Source organism: Trichomycterus rosablanca, chromosome 8, assembly GCF_030014385.1.
Source record: "Trichomycterus rosablanca isolate fTriRos1 chromosome 8, fTriRos1.hap1, whole genome shotgun sequence".
NCBI lineage: Eukaryota > Metazoa > Chordata > Actinopteri > Siluriformes > Trichomycteridae > Trichomycterus > Trichomycterus rosablanca.
The window spans coordinates 2,775,335-2,794,525 of record NC_085995.1 but is presented as its reverse complement, the minus strand read 5'-3'; the positions used below and the strand labels follow the sequence as shown (position 1 = coordinate 2,794,525).

General features: G+C 43.0%; 1 protein-coding gene across 2 annotated transcripts in view; it reads left to right on the top strand.

The window, feature by feature from the left end:
- Positions 1-19,191, top strand: part of thoc2 (THO complex 2) — an 85,896-nt gene extending 66,705 nt beyond the window's left edge. Inside the window, exons 32-39 of one of the 2 annotated variants that reach the window (XM_063000362.1) lie at positions 807-865; positions 1,984-2,019; positions 12,084-12,203; positions 12,419-12,479; positions 12,570-12,709; positions 16,769-16,839; positions 17,061-17,108; positions 18,446-19,191. In XM_063000362.1, the coding sequence (XP_062856432.1) occupies positions 807-865; positions 1,984-2,019; positions 12,084-12,203; positions 12,419-12,479; positions 12,570-12,709; positions 16,769-16,839; positions 17,061-17,088 (515 nt within the window). In that variant the 3' untranslated portion in view covers positions 17,089-17,108; positions 18,446-19,191. Of the gene's footprint in view, positions 1-806; positions 866-1,983; positions 2,020-12,083; positions 12,204-12,418; positions 12,486-12,569; positions 12,710-16,768; positions 16,840-17,060; positions 17,109-18,445 lie in introns of both variants that reach the window. The other variant, XM_063000361.1, reaches the window with a different exon arrangement.

Below are 19,191 nucleotides of genomic sequence, written 5' to 3'. Positions count from 1 at the left end.
CATTATTCATTAAATTTCCTCCTTCTGCTTCAGTTTTCTCTTCTTTTTTTTTTTTTTTAAATTTTTTTTTTTTTTTTATTTTAATTTATATTTTTTCCCACTTTTTCCCCCCAATTTTTATCCCCATTCTAGTCATATCCAATTACCCTGATTATGTACTCTATACTGGTACCCTTGCCGCTGACTGAGGACGCCACTCGACCGAATTGCGCCCCCTCCGGCACGCGATCGGTACAGACTTGCATTTTACACCCGCACGAGCCGAGTTCATACACCGAGAGACACCGCGCACGGAGGGTCCCACTCCCCTCGATGTTATTCCTCAGCCCTGTGCAGGCGCCATCAGCCAACCAGCAGGGGCCGCAGTCGTACCAGTTATGAGGACCTATGCTCCGACTCTACCCGCTAAGCCCATGAACAACAGCCAAACGTTGTTCATACTGCCGCCCAACCCAGTCGGAAAGGTAGAGCTGGGTTTCGATACGATGCATCTAGAAACCCAACTCTGGTGCACTAGCGTACTTTACCGCTGCGCCACCTGAGCGGCTACCAGTTTTCTCTTCTTATACATTTCGGGATCATTTGTAAATATTTCTCAGCATCGCTTGTTGGAAAACCGTCTCAGTTAAACGCTGATGTGGAAACACTGCCATCTAGTGGTGGGATGCAGGTCACAAAATCGAAATGCATTGTGGGAGATGCAGTTTATGTACGATTTTACTGTGTATTTTAATACGATCATACCGTACGTCTTTTAAGCTCTCGCTACCGTACTGAACGTTTTCTCTTCCCTTTTCGTCCTCTAGAACAAAAAAGACGAAAGCTGGACACGCACTCTTCGCCATCGCACTCCTCCGCGGTTAAGGTTAGTATGGCCTGAGGAGGGCCGTGTCCTCGTTTCCTCTTGTCCCCTCCCTCCACACGCCAGAAACCAGGGGAGGCCTCTGGAACCCTTCACAGGAGAGCAGTAGGGGGAGAAGTTGCACGTCAATCACATGGACTATTTTTTTGTATTTTGGAGATTTTATTTTTAATACGTATTTTTATTATAGAATATCGTGGACTTGGAAAGTGATGTGGAGTTTTTGCTAACGTTTTTGTATGTGGTGAAAATGACCACCAAGAAGTGCCTCCGGTCACCTTTTATTCCCAAATTTTGCTTTTTGTAAATATAGATGTTATATTTTTGTAAGTTACCCTGCTGTTTTTGAATTTTTTGAATATTTGTGAGCTACCAAGACGACCCCGCTCAGTTTTTTCTCCCCTAAACAAGAAGAAACGAAGATCTCTCGAATATAGAATCACCCTGACGTCCAGAGTGGATGGAATGTCTGATCTCCTGCCTCTTTAGCTCATCCTGAAGAGAGCCGTCCCTCTCTCAGGGTGTAATTTCCCCCCGTTTTCAGCTCTCCTGCATATTCCTGCATATTTTTTTTTTGTTTTTCTGTGACGGCGGGAAGTATTTTTATGTCCTCGGCTCCGTCGGACCGCCCGATCGCCGTGCAGCCTTCCAGGAGCGAACCATCCCTACGATGCATCACCAGCAGCGAGCGCCTAGCGAGAGGCCACCAAAGGAAAGCGAAAGCGCGGGCAAACCCTCCCCGACGGAGCTGCTTATCTGCAACCAGGGAGCTTGTTGTAATTCTATATGCACCTTTAATTCTACACGCACCACTACAATCAAGATCTTATTTTATATATTTGTACACTAGAATTTTATCCAGCGCACACACCTCAGAACGTTAGCTCACTGATATCATGTAACGTACCATCACCACACATAATTTAGGAACACGCTGGCTCAGATCACTCCAGCTTAGGCTACTTCAGTTGCTTCCACCACTAACCATGTGAAAGTTCTAGTCTTTGAAGGTCTCTGTGGGGATGTGTTGAATGCCGGCCAGCCTCCCCCCCCCACAACCCCTTTCTCCTGCTGTGTGCCAACTACTTCAGCTCATCTGTCATCTCCGTTCATTCCTACAGGACAATCTCAATGATTTGAAGGACTCAGCCTCCAAGGTGGGTACTTTCTAAACATCCTGGCATCTCTTCTTTCTATTTAGTGTGCAAGGGCAACTTTTACATTGACGTTTTGTGTTAGAAGACAGTTAGCCAGTTTTAAAGGTACTTGTTTGGTTTTGGTTCATAAGGCTTGTAGGACTTATCACATTTTATCATGGTGCCTACATCTCCACCGTTCCTCCCTTATTATGTCCTCATGTTGGCAGGGAGGAGTTAAAGTCTAGGACCTGCCCCCTAAGACACACTTTTTTTCTTTACTCCAGCCAGCGGTGGATTCTCAAAGATAGCTGATTGTCTCTTCATCACGGCACCTGTTAGCGGGTGTGATTTAACATTTTATCCTCAAAGTTGATGTTAGAAGCAGGAAAAATGATCAAGTGTGAGGATCTGAGCGAGCTTGACGAGGGTCAAGTTGTGGTGGCTAGACGACTGGGTCAGAGCATCTCCAAAACTGCAGCTCTTGTGGGGTGTTCCCGGTCTGCAGGGGTCAGTATGTATCAAATTGGTCTAAGGGAGGAACGACGGGGTCATGGGCACCGATGACGAGCCAACAGACGAGCTACTGGAGCTCAGATTGCTGAAGAAGTTCATGCTGGTTCTGATAGAAAGGTGTCAGAATACACAGAGCAGCACAGTTCGTTGCGTATGGGGTGGTCATAATGTTATGCCTGATCGGTGTAGAGTCGCTGTATGTCTTATGTCTTCTGGCACGAATATAAGTCAGGCGGATTCAGGATCTTGTCAACATTTGACATGTCATGTCCTACAAATCATGAGCTGCTAGCTAGTTTCCTAATCTAAGAATCGTACTGGTTTAACTTACGTGTCCATCAGATGTATACCTATCCGTGGACACTCGTCACTGGTCATCGCAGCACTTAAAGGTGCCGTATAGGTCAAATGTTCATATAGGGTGGACCTTAAAGGAGACAAAACAGGACATCATGCTTATTGGCCTTGCATGTGACCTGACTGACCTGATATTCCACAGTAACAGGAGTCACTGCTGTAGTGGCAATAAGGATAAACTCGATAATTAGTTCCCTTATATACTTCTGTGTCTGTTACAGTGCTAGTTGGAACCTAAGGATCAGAAAAGAGCCGATATCTGGTTTTGATTTATGTTCAGGTGAAATATACCCTCAGTATCAGGTGTTTCTTGTATTGCAATCTGAATCTAATTTTATTTCTGCAATCATTTTAGCATCGTTTCTACAACGTGTCACACTTATGAACCTGGTTTGGAACCATTTATTTATGGTGAGAATCCCCTAAACAGTTCAAATTTAGCTTTATACAAACTGGAACGCAACCCGTCCCACAGTGGTCTAAAATACTTATAAGAGGGCCGTTGAAAGAGGCCGTCGTGCCACCCCAGAATCCCAGTAGCGCAGCGCTTGACATTATTTAGCACAGCGCAGACAACCTTAAATGTTAAACTTGTTGAAATGTCATCACGATGTGAGGCTGTTTTTCTTTCGCACGCTCATGAATATTAATATGTTGTTGTATTTCTACACGAGAGCTTCCTAGGCGTCATATTTTATCACCCAGCAGGCCATGAGTGTGTAAACGGGGTACGCAGGCCCATATTTTATAAGGTGGTAGACCAACATCCTACATCACGATGAGCTTCTGCACCTTTCTCGAACATGATTGTGCCCAGGCTGCACACTGTAAACCAGAGACGTCCTTTATTAGCCCAAAATGTGTCCTTCCGAAAGGAAATGAGCTTGTATCTCATTTCTGTGTTTATCTATTAGCACAAACCTTCGTTTCTGCTCCACAATATCCTCCCCGCACGGCCGTCCTCTCCCGAGCTGCACTGGCTTCTTTTTTTTTTTGAATCCGACCGGACTCTCTGCTCGTCCTAATAATCTGTACTCGTTGGTTCGAGCAGCTCTTTTCCTCCGGCGCAGAGATAAGTCTTTCTGTCGGGCCCGTCACTGAATGCAGCCGCAGGATATTTGAAAATATGCTGATGTCGGTGCGCCGTGCTCGATAGCGAGATCACGCCGAGTTTTAAAGCCACGTGTCAATTTTGTGCGTGTTTTTTTTATACGATTTATAAACATCAGTGAACAAGAACAGTTCTAACCTACCTTGCTAGTCGATGACGTCGACGCATTCAATATTTGAAGTAAAATATGTTTATAAATGATCCGTTTAATTTCTACGTCTCCATTCGTATGAGCGTTCATATGATTCCCTCAGCACTACTTGCTGCGTGCATGACCTGATGCCAAGGTCACACTAACACGACTTTCCAAGTGGTCATGGTCGCTGTACGGTTCACACTACACGACTGGATCTCTTGTAATCGGGAGTCTTTCAAGTCGGTGTGGCTTTCACACCACACGACTGATCTGCGATAGGGGGTCACGCACTACACCATCTATCACCGACTGCTCTCCCGAACTACGTTCCGTCACGAAAACAAACGCGAGAAGTGACGAGGGGTTTAATGATGCCACGTCCAAAAATGCACGTCAGCAAGTAGCGAGAGATCAGAGTTTGTGCGCTGATGTGCAGCGTAAAATCAAACTGGAAAATAAATGAATCTGAGTGGATTTGGCTACATGAACGGCATGGATTGTTCTATAGTGAGTTGGAGGTTAATTAATATTTTTTGCAATGCAGCGTGGGTGTTTTGTAGAGAACGATAAGGTCAGAAATACTGTAAAACTTGTGTGTGTGCTGATGTACAGTGTATCACAAAAGTGAGTACACCCCTCACATTTCTGCAGATATTTAAGTATATCTTTTCATGGGACAACACTGACAAAATGACACTTTGACACAATGAAAAGTAGTCTGTGTGCAGCTTATATAACAGTGTAAATTTATTTTTCCCTCAAAATAACTCAATATACAGCCATTAATGTCTAAACCACCGGCAACAAAAGTGAGTACACCCCTAAGTGAAAGTTCCTGAAGTGTCAATATTTTGTGTGGCCACCATTATTTCCCAGAACTGCCTTAACTCTCCTGGGCATGGAGTTTACCAGAGCTTCACAGGTTGCCACTGGAATGCTTTTCCACTCCTCCATGACGACATCACGGAGCTGGCGGATATTCGAGACTTTGCGCTCCTCCACCTTCCGCTTGAGGATGCCCCAAAGATGTTCTATTGGGTTTAGGTCTGGAGACATGCTTGGCCAGTCCATCACCTTTACCCTCAGCCTCTTCAATACAGCAGTGGTCGTCTTAGAGGTGTGTTTGGGGTCATTACCATGCTGGAACACTGCCCTGCGACCCAGTTTCCGGAGGGAGGGGATCATGCTCTGCTTCAGTATTTCACAGTACATATTGGAGTTCATGTGTCCCTCAATGAAATGTAACTCCCGAACACCTGCTGCACTCATGCAGCCCCAGACCATGGCATTCCCACCACCATGCTTGACTGTAGGCATGACACACTTATCTTTGTACTCCTCACCTGATTGCCGCCACACATGCTTGAGACCATCTGAACCAAACTAATTAATCTTGGTCTCATCAGACCATAGGACATGGTTCCAGTAATCCATGTCCTTTGTTGACATGTCTTCAGCAAACTGTTTGCGGGCTTTCTTGTGTAGAGACTTCAGAAGAGGCTTCCTTCTGGGGTGACAGCCATGCAGACCAATTTGATGTAGTGTGCGGTGTATGGTCTGAGCACTGACAGGCTGACCCCCCACCTTTTCAATCTCTGCAGCAATGCTGACAGCACTCCTGCGCCTAGCTTTCAAAGACAGCAGTTGGATGTGACGCTGAGCACGTGCACTCAGCTTCTTTGGACGACCAACGTGAGGTCTGTTCTGAGTGGACCCTGCTCTTTTAAAACGCTGGATGATCTTGGCCACTGTGCTGCAGCTCAGTTTCAGGGTGTTGGCAATCTTCTTGTAGCCTTGGCCATCTTCATGTAGCGCAACAATTCGTCTTTTAAGATCCTCAGAGAGTTCTTTGCCATGAGGTGCCATGTTGGAACTTTCAGTGACCAGTATGAGAGAGTGTGAGAGCTGTACTACTAAATTGAACACACCTGCTCCCTATGCACACCTGAGACCTAGTAACACTAACAAATCACATGACATTTTGGAGGGAAAATGACAAGCAGTGCTCAATTTGGACATTTAGGGGTGTAGTCTCTTAGGGGTGTACTCACTTTTGTTGCCGGTGGTTTAGACATTAATGGCTGTATATTGAGTTATTTTGAGGGAAGAATAAATTTACACTGTTATATAAGCTGCACACAGACTACTTTTCATTGTGTCAAAGTGTCATTTTGTCAGTGTTGTACCATGAAAAGATATACTTAAATATCTGCAGAAATGTGAGGGGTGTACTCACTTTTGTGATACACTGTATTCTGATATAAACCATCAACTAGTTGTTGAGTAGTTCACACACAGCGATTGAGAGCCGAGTTTCGATCGCCGAGCGAACGCCGAGTTGATCCCGAGCCGGCAAATCTAGCGCCGAGCGAAAATCAGGGCAAAAATCGTGTAGTGTGAACTAAGGTATAGAGGTCGTATCTGGTCCAGTCACTGGTTGGCAGCATTAAGCTCAGTCTTAAAAAATGCCGATTGAAGAGCTTTCCAACACTCGAATCATCGTCTGTCGTGTCAGTTAACACATTTTTAGCTAAAATAGCTCCATGTCAAGCACTGAGCTCCATCCACCTCACAAATCATACAAATCTTGGGTCTGATGATGTGAAAAAGGCAGAAATTTTAGCTGGACTCGTTCTTAATGACATCATCTAGCAGTTAAAGCTAGTGTTTGCTTGTGCTCTGTATACACTTGATGCCTCCAGGTTTTTCTAAATTAAGCTGTGTGTGGGGGTGGGAGTACAGTTTGTTCCTGAAAGCATTGGAAGCAGATACAGCATCACTTTATTAATGCCCATGGTTTTTGGAATCAGATGTCCAGACTTCATCATGACCATGAGCTGACCGTGTCCTTGTTGGACACTATTTCGAAAACAAAAAGTAGTGATCTATATATGATTTTTTCAGCTAGAGCAACAGCGGCTCTCAGACTTTGGAGGAGTTTATCCTGGTCTATGTATCACCACTGGGGAACACTGGTCGCAGGGCAAAAATATCCTTGACAGGGAGCCAGTCCTTTGCAGGACTTAAGCCATCACTTGCTCAGTTTGTATGGCTGGACACCGATGTTGGACAGGACAGCCTCAGTCGATGTTCCGGTTCATCCCAGAGCTGTTGAGTGGGGCTGAGGTCACGGCTCTGTGCAGGACACTGGAGTTTCTTTAAACCGAGCTATTCTTCATGTCTTTATAGGGCAGTTGTAGCCTAGCGGTTAAGATAATGGACTAGTAATTAAAAGGTCTGTGGTTCAAGCCCCACCACTGCCAGGTTGTCACAGTTGGACCCTTGAGCAAGGCTTTTAACCATCAGTTGCTTAGACAATATACTGTCACAATACTGTATGTCACTTCGCATTAAAGCGTCTGCTAAAGGCTTAAAATGTAAATGTAAATTTATAGAGCTTTGCGCACAGTGAACAGGAACAGGAAAGGTCCTTCCCTAGACGGTTGCAGTAAAGTTGGAAGCAAAAATTACAAAGGGTTGTCCCAGTACTTTTGTCCATGTAGTGTATATCTAATTAATTTTATATTGTGTTTTTTAATAAAGTCTGTTTGATTTTAAGCTTTCATGAACAAAATGAGAATTATATTTGAGCGACTGGGAAAAGAGAAGAAACCCGAGTTCAGAACCGAGTAGTGAAAACTGGGATTAATGGTTTTGCTGGTGGAAGCTCTGATTGTATTTTATCAGGGTAAGTAAGGGATTTTTTTTTTAGGATGTTTTAGAAAGGTCTGACCTGCGTACTGTAAAAGCTAAATGATCCGAGCCACCCCGGCAGTGAGAGGAACGTGTAACGGGTCCTAATTAGGTGCCAGAAATACCACCTCATGTACGCCTGGCATTACAGTTCAGCTCCCGCTGTGCTAACGAGCTTTTCTAACTTCTCACTTTCTCTGGCTTTTCTGTTCCCGTGTTAGATAGTCGAACAGATCAGACAGGTGATGGTAAATTACCAGGTTGCCAAATATCACATCAGAAATCCACATCTTTAACGATCCTCTGGCTGCTTTTGCACACTTTTATGCAATTCTTTATATATATATATATATATACAGTGTATCACAAAAGTGAGTACACCCCTCACATTTCTGCAAATATTTTATTATATCTTTTCATGGGACAACACTATAGAAATAAAACTTGGATATAACTTAGAGTAGTCAGTGTACAACTTGTATAGCAGTGTAGATTTACTGTCTTCTGAAAATAACTCAACACACAGCCATTAATGTCTAAATGGCTGGCAACATAAGTGAGTACACCCCACAGTGAACATGTCCAAATTGTGCCCAAAGTGTCAATATTTTGTGTGACCACCATTATTATCCAGCACTGCCTTAACCCTCCTGGGCATGGAATTCACCAGAGCGGCACAGGTTGCTACTGGAATCCTCTTCCACTCCTCCATGATGACATCACGGAGCTGGTGGATGTTAGACACCTTGAACTCCTTCACCTTCCACTTGAGGATGCGCCACAGGTGCTCAATTGGGTTTAGTCCATCACCTTTACCTTCAGCTTCCTCAGCAAGGCAGTTGTCATCTTGGAGGTTGTGTTTGGGGTCGTTATCGTGTTGGAAAACTGCCATGAGGCCCAGTTTTCGAAGGGAGGGGATCATGCTCTGTTTCAGAATGTCACAGTACATGTTGGAATTCATGTTTCCCTCAATGAACTGCAGCTCCCCAGTGCCAGCAACACTCATGCAGCCCAAGACCATGATGCTACCACCACCATGCTTGACTGTAGGCAAGATACAGTTGTCTTGGTACTTCTCACCAGGGCGCCGCCACACATGCTGGACACCATCTGAGCCAAACAAGTTTATCTTGGTCTCGTCAGACCACAGGGCATTCCAGTAATCCATGTTCTTGGACTGCTTGTCTTCAGCAAACTGTTTGCGGGCTTTCTTGTGCGTCAGCTTCCTTCTGGGATGACGACCATGCAGACCGAGTTGATGCAGTGTGCGGCGTATGGTCTGAGCACTGACAGGCTGACCTCCCACGTCTTCAACCTCTGCAGCAATGCTGGCAGCACTCATGTGTCTATTTTTTAAAGCCAACCTCTGGATATGATGCCGAACACGTGGACTCAACTGCTTTGGTCGACCCTGGCGAAGCCTGTTCCGAGTGGAACCTGTCCTGGAAAACCGCTGTATGACCTTGGCCACCATGCTGTAGCTCAGTTTCAGGGTGTTAGCAATCTTCTCATAGCCCAGGCCATCTTTGTGGAGAGCAACAATTCTATTTCTCACATCCTCAGAGGGTTCTTTGCCATGAGGTGCCATGTTGAATATCCAGTGGCCAGTATGAGAGAATTGTACCCAAAACACCAAATTTAACAGCCCTGCTCCTCATTCACACCTGGGACCTTGACACATGACACCAGGGAGGGACAACGACACATTTGGGCACAATTTGGACATGTTCACTGTGGGGTGTACTCACTTATGTTGCCAGCTATTTAGACATTAATGGCTGTGTGTTGAGTTATTTTCAGAAGACAGTAAATCTACACTGCTATACAAGCTGTACACTGACTACTCTAAGTTATATCCAAGTTTCATGTCTATAGTGTTGTCCCATGAAAAGATATAATGAAATATTTGCAGAAATGTGAGGGATGTACTCACTTTTGTGATACACTGTATATATATATATATATATATATATATTATATCAGAGCTTCCTTTAATGATCTAGATTTAGGCTTGGTAGGTTTGTAGTAGTCTTTGTAGCTGTAGTTAGTGCTTTAACTATTATGAACTAACTGCTTTATGTCCAGACTCAGCACAGCTTGGTGAATTTGAGATCTTTGTGAGCAAGACCAAGTCATTTTTGGGGACAGAATATAAATTTAGTCTTAGTCTTTTTTTTCAGACCTGTATGTGATCTTTTTGTGATCAAGGCAAGTCGTAGCCTAGTGGTTAAGGTACTTGACTAGTAATCAGAAGGTCGCTGGTTCAAACCCCACCACTACCAGGTTGCTGCTGTGTCTAGTCTATACTGTAACTGTAATGTAAGTCGCTTTGGATAAGGGTGGCTGCCAAATATCGTAAATGTAAATCTTTTTGGCTATAACAGCCCCTCCTCTGAGAAGGCTGCTCACAAGACTTTGAAGTATGTCTGTGGGAATGTGTGCCCATTCAGTCTGAAGCACTTCTTTCTTTTTTCTGGATTTTCACTCTTTTTGTAGAGTCTAGTCCTTTCCCAGCTACTTGCTATTTTGGACTCGTCAGACCCATGGAAGCATTTCTTATTGAGCAAAGCAAACCCCAGCTACAACATCGTGATTAATGTAGTTACCTATTCCTTTTGATTATTGAAAATAACGTACGTTTTTAAGTGCATTTCTTTTCTTTGTATTTATAACTATGCATAAAGAAGTCCGCATGGCCTTTAAAGAGAGAATTATTTGTAGTGATACTAATAAAGAGTACTAAAAGTTAACTCTTTAACATGCCAGTTCTGCCAGTTTGACTGTAAAGATTCAAGATTCAAGAGTTTTATTGTCATGAGCACAGAAAAAACAGCAGTTACACTGTACAATGAAATTCTTACTTCGTTCGTCCTCCAAACGTCAATAAGTATTATACATAAAACAAAATTAAACTAACAGAATAAAAACTTAGTATAAAAACTTATTAAATATAAACTTAAACTATAAAAACTTTTTCGTACAATGAGTAAAAATAGAAATAAAAGTAAACTGAGGTAGTAAAAAAAAAAGGCACATAGTAGCAGTTGTTTAAGGTGCAGAAAAAATTGTGCAGTGTTTAAGAATATAGCAGCATTAAGTTATTTTAAGTTATTTTTAAGTTGCTTACGTTGTTTTAAGGTGCAAATATGCATAGCAGCAGTCATTGGATATACAGTTTCATTTTAATGTTCATGAGGTAGGTAGTGTGTGTGATAGTCCATGTTTGTGCACAAGCCTGACTGCCTGTGGGTAGAAACTGTTGGTCAGTCTTGTTGTTCTGGCCTTAATGCTTCTAAAGCGTTTGCCTGATGGCAGAAGAGTGAAGAGGTGGTTAAGGAATCATAATGTGCCATATTCACATTGTGTTTGTGCCATTGGAGACGGCAGCTCATTTTGTGCAGCGTGTCGCCCTGGGCAGTTTAAACAACCTTGACATAGATGGTCCATGCATTTGTTTATGCCTCTGAGCCCATACGACCTTTTGTATACATTTCCTTTGTGGAGAAGTTATTATAAATAAATATGAATATTTTTGGTTATCTGTACCATAAGACAAAGACTACATACATATGACTAGGCATAACATTATGACCACTGATTATCTCTTCATCATGGCACCTGTTAGTGGGGGGATATATTAGGCAGCAAGTGAACATTTTATCCTTAAAGTTGATGTTAGAAGCAGGAAAAATGGGCGAGCGTGAGGATCTGAGCGAGTCTGACGAGGGCCAAATTGTGACGGCTAGACGACTGGGTCAGAGCATCTCCAAAACTGCACCTCTTGTGGAGTGTTCCCGGTCTGCAGTGGTCAGTATGTATCAAAAGAGGACTTAGGAAGGAACAGCGGTAAACCGGCGACAGACTCCTGGACGGCCAAGGCTCAGTGATGCACGTGGGGAGCGACAGACGAGCTCCTGTAGCTCAAACTGCTGATGAAGTTCATGCTGGTTCTGATAGAAAGGTGTCAGAATACACAGAGCATCACAGTTTGTTGTGTATGGGGCTGCGAAAGGGGGACCAACACAATATTAGTAAGGTGGTCATAATGTTATGCCTGATTAATTATAAATGATATATAAATTATAAAATATACGATTGTATATATTACGAATGCAGAATGAATTGTGGTGTTCATCTACGTTAGCAGTGGCAGTTTGAGCCTGTATCAGTCTCTCAGTGCCCAGGTGTAATTTCACACAGACGGTACCCAGCCAAGCTCCAGTGGGCCATACTAACAACCCCTCTTTTTATCCATATCCCATAATCCTCTAGCATCACGCCAACCACAGCGCAGTCCCAGCCAAGAGCGACGCCGACAAGAAAGAAGGCGAGAAGTCCAGGGGCCGCTCCAAAGAAAGGGACAAGAAGGAGGACAGGAAGGAACGCAAACGAGTGAGCGACCTTTCTGTTTTAAATGACGACAGTACCGGTGTGTTGGTGTGGCGCTGGGGTAATACCGGGCTTCATACCGGCCTGCTTCTAATGAGGCGTGTGCATTGTGCAAACAGCCGATATTTAGCTCCCACTGTGAGGGGAAAATGGCATCGAGGGGGGTGAGAGTTGTTTGCAATTTTGACTTATTTTTCTGTCTGTAATTTTTTTTCCAGGACTTCTCCAACAGCGACCGAGAGATGAGCCAGGAAGCCAAGCGGCGCAAAGATGAGAATGGTACAAGTGAGTCGCAGACACATTTTTGTTTTGCACTCGTGTGTGTGTTCTATTTTTTCACCCCCACATCACCCCCCGTGTTCTTCACAGGCTCCTCAAAGCACAGTCGGAGCGTGAGTCCATCAGACTCTCCCCGCTCCAACGACAAGGACAGCGGCAAGCGCTCCAAATCCACCAGCAAAGACAAGAGCGAAGTGACCAAACCTGACAAGACCTCCGGAGGCAAAAAGGTTTGTTCGCTTAGTGACGGAACTACAAGAACCATGCTGACTGACACTGTGTGTTCAAAAGTATCTGGACACTCGACCGTGAGCTTTTAGTACATTCTGTTCCAAATCATTTAGAAACCATGAGCCTTAATGTGTGGCCTACACCCCACCCCCTCCCACCCACTGTATCTGTTCACATCACAACATGAACAACATAAACAACATAAACACACGTCACATTAAAACTTTAATGTTTTATAATAAATGACGTATTTTTAATGTGGAAAATATTTGCAGACACGATGCATTTCATTGTGGCTCCTAGAAGAACCCACTTAAACCATATATCCCTTTGTGTGTGTGTGTGTGTGTGTGTGTGTGTGTGTGTGTGTGTGTGTGTGTGTGTGTGTGTGTGTGTGTGTGTGTGTGTGTGTGAGAGAGAGAATCTATGTATCTATCTATCTCTCTCGCTATATATATATGTGTGTGTGTGTGTAAGAGAGAGAATGTGTTTGTGTGTATGTGTGTGTATGTATAGATATGTAATTGTGTGTGAATGTATTTGTGTGAGTGTGTGTATAGACATGCAAATGTCTGTGTATGTATAGATACAAGTGTGTGTGTGTGAATGTGCTTGTGTATATGTGTATCGATATGTAAATGTGTGTAAATACACACACACGTGTGTTTGTGTTTTTGTGTGGGTATGTATAGATATGTAAGTGTGTGTGTGTGTGTGTGAATATATGTTTATTTGTATATGTGTATGATTCTGTGAGTGTTTGTAAATGTGTGTGTGAGAGAATGTGTTTGTGTATGTGTGGGAACGTAGATGTGTGTTTGTGTATGTGTGTGTATAGATATGTAAAATGTGTATTTGTGTGTGAGAATGTGTGTATCTGTAGATATGTAAATGTGTGTGTGTGTGTGAATGTTTGTGTATGTATAGATATATACAGTGTATCACAAAAGTGAGTACACCCCTCACATTTCTGCAAATATTTCATTATATCTTTTCATGGGACAACACTATAGAAATAAAACTTGGATATAACTTAGAGTAGTCAGTGTACAGCTTGTATAGCAGTGTAGATTTACTGTCTTCTGAAAATAACTCAACACACAGCCATTAATGTCTAAATAGCTGCAACATAAGTGAGTACACCCCACAGTGAACATGTCCAAATTGTGCCCAAAGTGTCAATATTTTGTGTGACCACCATTATTATCCAGCACTGCCTTAACCCTCCTGGGCATGGAATTCACCAGAGCTGCACAGGTTGCTACTGGAATCCTCTTCCACTCCTCCATGATGACATCACGGAGCTGGTGGATGTTAGACACCTTGAACTCCTCCACCTTCCACTTGAGGATGCGCCACAGGTGCTCAATTGGGTTTAGTCCATCACCTTTACCTTCAGCTTCCTCAGCAAGGCAGTTGTCATCTTGGAGGTTGTGTTTGGGGTCGTTATCCTGTTGGAAAACTGCCATGAGGCCCAGTTTTCGAAGGGAGGGGATCATGCTCTGTTTCAGAATGTCACAGTACATGTTGGAATTCATGTTTCCCTCAATGAACTGCAGCTCCCCAGTGCCAGCAACACTCATGCAGCCCAAGACCATGATGCTACCACCACCATGCTTGACTGTAGGCAAGATACAGTTGTCTTGGTACTTCTCACCAGGGCGCCGCCACACATGCTGGACACCATCTGAGCCAAACAAGTTTATCTTGGTCTCGTCAGACCACAGGGCATTCCAGTAATCCATGTTCTTGGACTGCTTGTCTTCAGCAAACTGTTTGCGGGCTTTCTTGTGCGTCAGCTTCCTTCTGGGATGACGACCATGCAGACCGAGTTGATGCAGTGTGCGGCGTATGGTCTGAGCACTGACAGGCTGACCTCCCACATCTTCAACCTCTGCAGCAATGCTGGCAGCACTCATGTGTCTATTTTTTAAAGCCAACCTCTGGATATGACACCGAACACGTGGACTCAACTTCTTTGGTCGACCCTGGCGAAGCCTGTTCCGAGTGGAACCTGTCCTGGAAAACCGCTGTATGACCTTGGCCACCATGCTGTAGCTCAGTTTCAGGGTGTTAGCAATCTTCTTATAGCCCAGGCCATCTTTGTGGAGAGCAACAATTCTATTTCTCACATCCTCAGGGAGTTCTTTGCCATGAGGTGCCATGTTGAATATCCAGTGGCCAGTATGAGAGAATTGTACCCAAAACACCAAATTTAACAGCCCTGCTCCCCATTTACACCTGGGACCTTGACACATGACACCAGGGAGGGACAACGACACATTTGGGCACAATTTGGACATGTTCACTGTGGGGTGTACTCACTTATGTTGCCAGCTATTTAGACATTAATGGCTGTGTGTTGAGTTATTTTCAGAAGACAGTAAATCTACACTGCTATACAAGCTGTACACTGACTACTCTAAGTTATATCCAAGTTTCATGTCTATAGTGTTGTCCCATGAAAAGATATAATGAAATATTTGCAGAAATGTGAGGGGTGTACTCACTTTTGTGATACACTGTATATGTGTGTGTGTGTGGGAGAGAGAGAGAATGTGTTTGTGTACTGTATGTGTGTGTATGTATAGATATGTCAAAGTGTTTGTATGTATAGATAGATATTTTAATGTGTATGTATGATGTGTGTGTGTGCGAATGTGTTTGTGTATCTGTAGATATGTGAATGTGTTTTTGTGTGTGTATGTATAGATTGTAAAAGTGTATGTATGTATGTATAGATATTTAAATATGTGTATTTGTGAATGTGTTTGTGTATCTGTAGATATGTGAATGTTTGTGTGTGTATGTATAGATGTGTAAATATGTGTGTGTGAATATATGTTTATTTGTATGTGTATATATATTTGTGTGTGTGTTTCTGTGAGTGTGTGTGTGAGAGAGAGAGCATGTGTTTGTGTATATGTGTGGGTATGTATAGATGTGTGTGAATATATGGTTATGTGTGTGTGTGTGTGTGTGTGATAGGAATGAATGAATAAATAGTTGGATATAAACTCGGGTTAGCGTTAGATAAATATTTATTTGCTTATACTTGCTCTAGTAAACACGTCAAATCTGCCGTGTTTTGCGGTCTCGAAATGAAATTGCTTCAGATTGCTTCAGATGCCTTCTGGGCGAGTTCAGCTCCTAAAATATACAGTGGTTGACTTAATCCCTCCGGTCTCCAGTAGCTCATCTAACAAACTTCACTCGGAGCTGATGGAGAAATGGATGTGTGCTTAAGATAATGACAGTGAACGCCTGAAGGGGAGACGTCGAGGGCGAGCGGGTGTTGAACAGAGTCGGAAAAATATTGAGCAGGGATGCTGCTGTACACGGCACACGGAGAGATTTGAACCCTGGGAGAACGTACTAATGCTCTTCTCGTGGTCTTCAGTAGATGCAGATAATCCACATTTTCAGATCAGAAGGACGAATGTGATGGTAACGGGACTGAGAGAAAATCTGGGGACGTGACTAAAACATGGATTTAACCACATTATTATAAATCTGTTGTGGAAAATAAATATTAAAAACATAGACGGGATCTGGAGTCACCAAACGATGCAGGAAAACATAGTAAAGTGTCGTGTTAGAGGAAGGGCATGAAAAAATACTATTATTTTAGTGTTATGGGGGTTTTTATGCATTTTAAAGTTAATTCTCATATACATTTATACATATATTGTCCTGGGGACAGAAATGGCACCGATTTGGCGGACTGGTCCAGTCATTTTCTCTCTGGTATCATCACATAAGTTTGTCCTGTTGCAGCGTTTCTGCAATTAGAATGAACCCCTTTTTTTTATATATTTTCATATAAATATTTGCTGTTTTGATAGCTGTTAAACACACTAATTTAAATCAGGCTCAGTTTAGTTTTTACTTCTCGTTAAAATACGAGGACGTTGTTGATAAACCGCGCTCATTATCCAAACCCTCTTTGTTCCGTACAGCGACACGAGGGACCGAGTTTTGTTACGATCCGCTAATTAGCGAACCTGCGCTGGTTTGAAAGCCGCCGCCTCACGATGCCCGATTTCTTTTTACTGTAGGAATCCAGACACGACAAAGAGAAGTCGGAAAAGAAGCGAGACAGCACCGGCGCCAAAGAAGAGAAGAAACAATATCCTTTCACGCTCAGCCATTAGTATGATTCTGGTTCTGTTTGTGTAATTGAATTACAAGCTTTTCCTTTTAACGAGTTAGGAAGGGTTCGCGGCCCGTCACTGTAAATGATGCGGTGCTCTTCTGATGAGCGGTTGTTTTTTTTGGGGGGGCTGCTGTACTGCTGACGTGTACAGATTGTGGATTCTGTCTCGAGCCTCTTTCCTTAATGTGTTTCACCCATAAATCATCGGAGAAGCACAGATAATGTACGCGGACACGGTGGAGGTAAGACGTGCTCGCTGTGTGATCAGTGAGAAACCTAAAGCTGTGTGTAGTGATCTGTGTGGGATTCAGGGTGGAAAATGCTTTTAACTTTAGTTTCCAAGGTGAGCAGGATATTCAGGGATCGGTGGAAGCGTTATGCCAAACTTTAGGGCTTTAAAATAGCAACAAAGCTACGGGTGTTGGATATGATCACGTCTGATCTCTTAAACTGAGCCGTTAGTACAGTGGTGATGTAATATAGGGCTTTGGACCATCAGTTTGAAGATTGCCACTGTTGGGCCCACTGTGTCTGTCTGTATCTGTCTGTCTATCTGTCTGTCTTTTTCCATCTATCTGTCTGTCTGTCTGTGTATATCAATTTGTCTGTATGTTTGTTTTTGTCTGTCGGTCGTTTCTATATTATTCTATCTTTTTGTCTGTCTGTCTATATCTGTCTGTTCTTTATCCATCCATCCATCTGTCTGTCTATATCCATCTGTCTGTCTGTCTATATCCATCTGTCTGTCTTGTCTATATCTGTCTGTCTGTCTATATCTGTCTGTCTGTCTATCTATTTTCGTCTACCTATCTGAATGTCTGTCTATATCTGTGTCTATCTTTCTGTCTATATCCATTTACATTTCTCTGTCTGTCTGGCTGTCTGTCTGTTTATATATGTATGTCTTTCTGTCTGTCTATATCCATCTATCTGTCTGTCTGTTTATATTTGTCCTTCTGTCTGTCTGTCTATATCTGTCTTTCTATATCTGTCTATCTTTCTGTCTGTCTGTTTATATCTGTCTATCTGTCTGTGTTTACCCGTCTATCTGTCTGTGTCTATCTGTCTGTCTGTGTGTCTGTCTGTCTGTCTGTCTATCCATTTATTTGTCTGTCTATATCTATATGTCTGTTTATATCTGTGTGGATATATCTGTCTTTGTCTGTCTGTCTGTCTATCTTTCTGTCTATCTGTCTATATGTCTTTTATCTGTCTGTCTATATCTGTCTTTCTATCTTTCTGTCTATCTATCTGTCTCTGTCTGTCTGTATCCATCTATCTGCCTTTCTATCTTTCTGAATTGGTGCACTGGAGCCTGACCTTTTTGTCCAGTTTCAGTTCATGACCTCACAAAGGCTGAATTGGCATGAACTCACTCCCAAATCCTGTGGAAAGACCTTCTAAAAGAGTGGAGGCTGTTAGAGTGGCAATATTTTTGAAATTAGATGTTCAACAAGCCACACCACCAACCTGTAGAAACACGTGATCTGTGACGTTTTGCGTAGTCGGAGCAGCAGCCGATAGCATGTGCAGGTTTGCGGTGTGAAAACGTTTGACGTCTAGTTTTTTATTTTTCCAGATGTTCCTGCTGTGAGCTGTGACGAGTCCGAGGACCTCCGTCAGCCGCGTCAGGATCTCCAAACTTTCCCCTCCCACCACTGTCCGAGCGAAGCGTCCGTGTGCACTCATGTCATGTCTGGCCTGCGTAGAGAAACTTTGCTAGAAACGTCGTAGCTTGTATTTTAACCTGCCATTTTTTATCCTAATGATTTCAGTGCTGCGACTGAAAGTTGGTTTCTGTAACAATTTTAGCACAATGTGCTGCTGTACGTCACTGATAGAATCGGGCTCCGAATTATGTAGCTCTCAAATTCGCTTGCATTTTTATAACCTGTTAAACTGTTTTTTTTATGTTTATTTTTTCTCCCAGTATTTTTTGTTGTTTCCCCAAACAAAAGCGTCGACCTCAGTTTCATTCACAGGTTATTTATTTTTCTGCTCTTTTTAATCCGTATGCGATGTTCAGGCGTTGGTGTTTAGAGCCGTACACACGATATTTGTATATTATGTATACATTAAATAAAAACTGCTACTTGTAATTCATTATTTCCTGTTAACTTTTATTTCGGACGGGACTCAAAGAAATTGCTCGTGTGTTTGATCACGTTTTTAAAGAAGCAGGCTGGATTTCTTCCTAAAATAAATAAGCCGAGTACATAAATTGGAAGGTGTTCGTCACTTTGAGAGCTACTTTTGGAGTTTTTAATGCCCTCAAGTCATCAAGTGTATGCCTTTTTCTAAATAAAGATAGTTTTTTTTTCATAA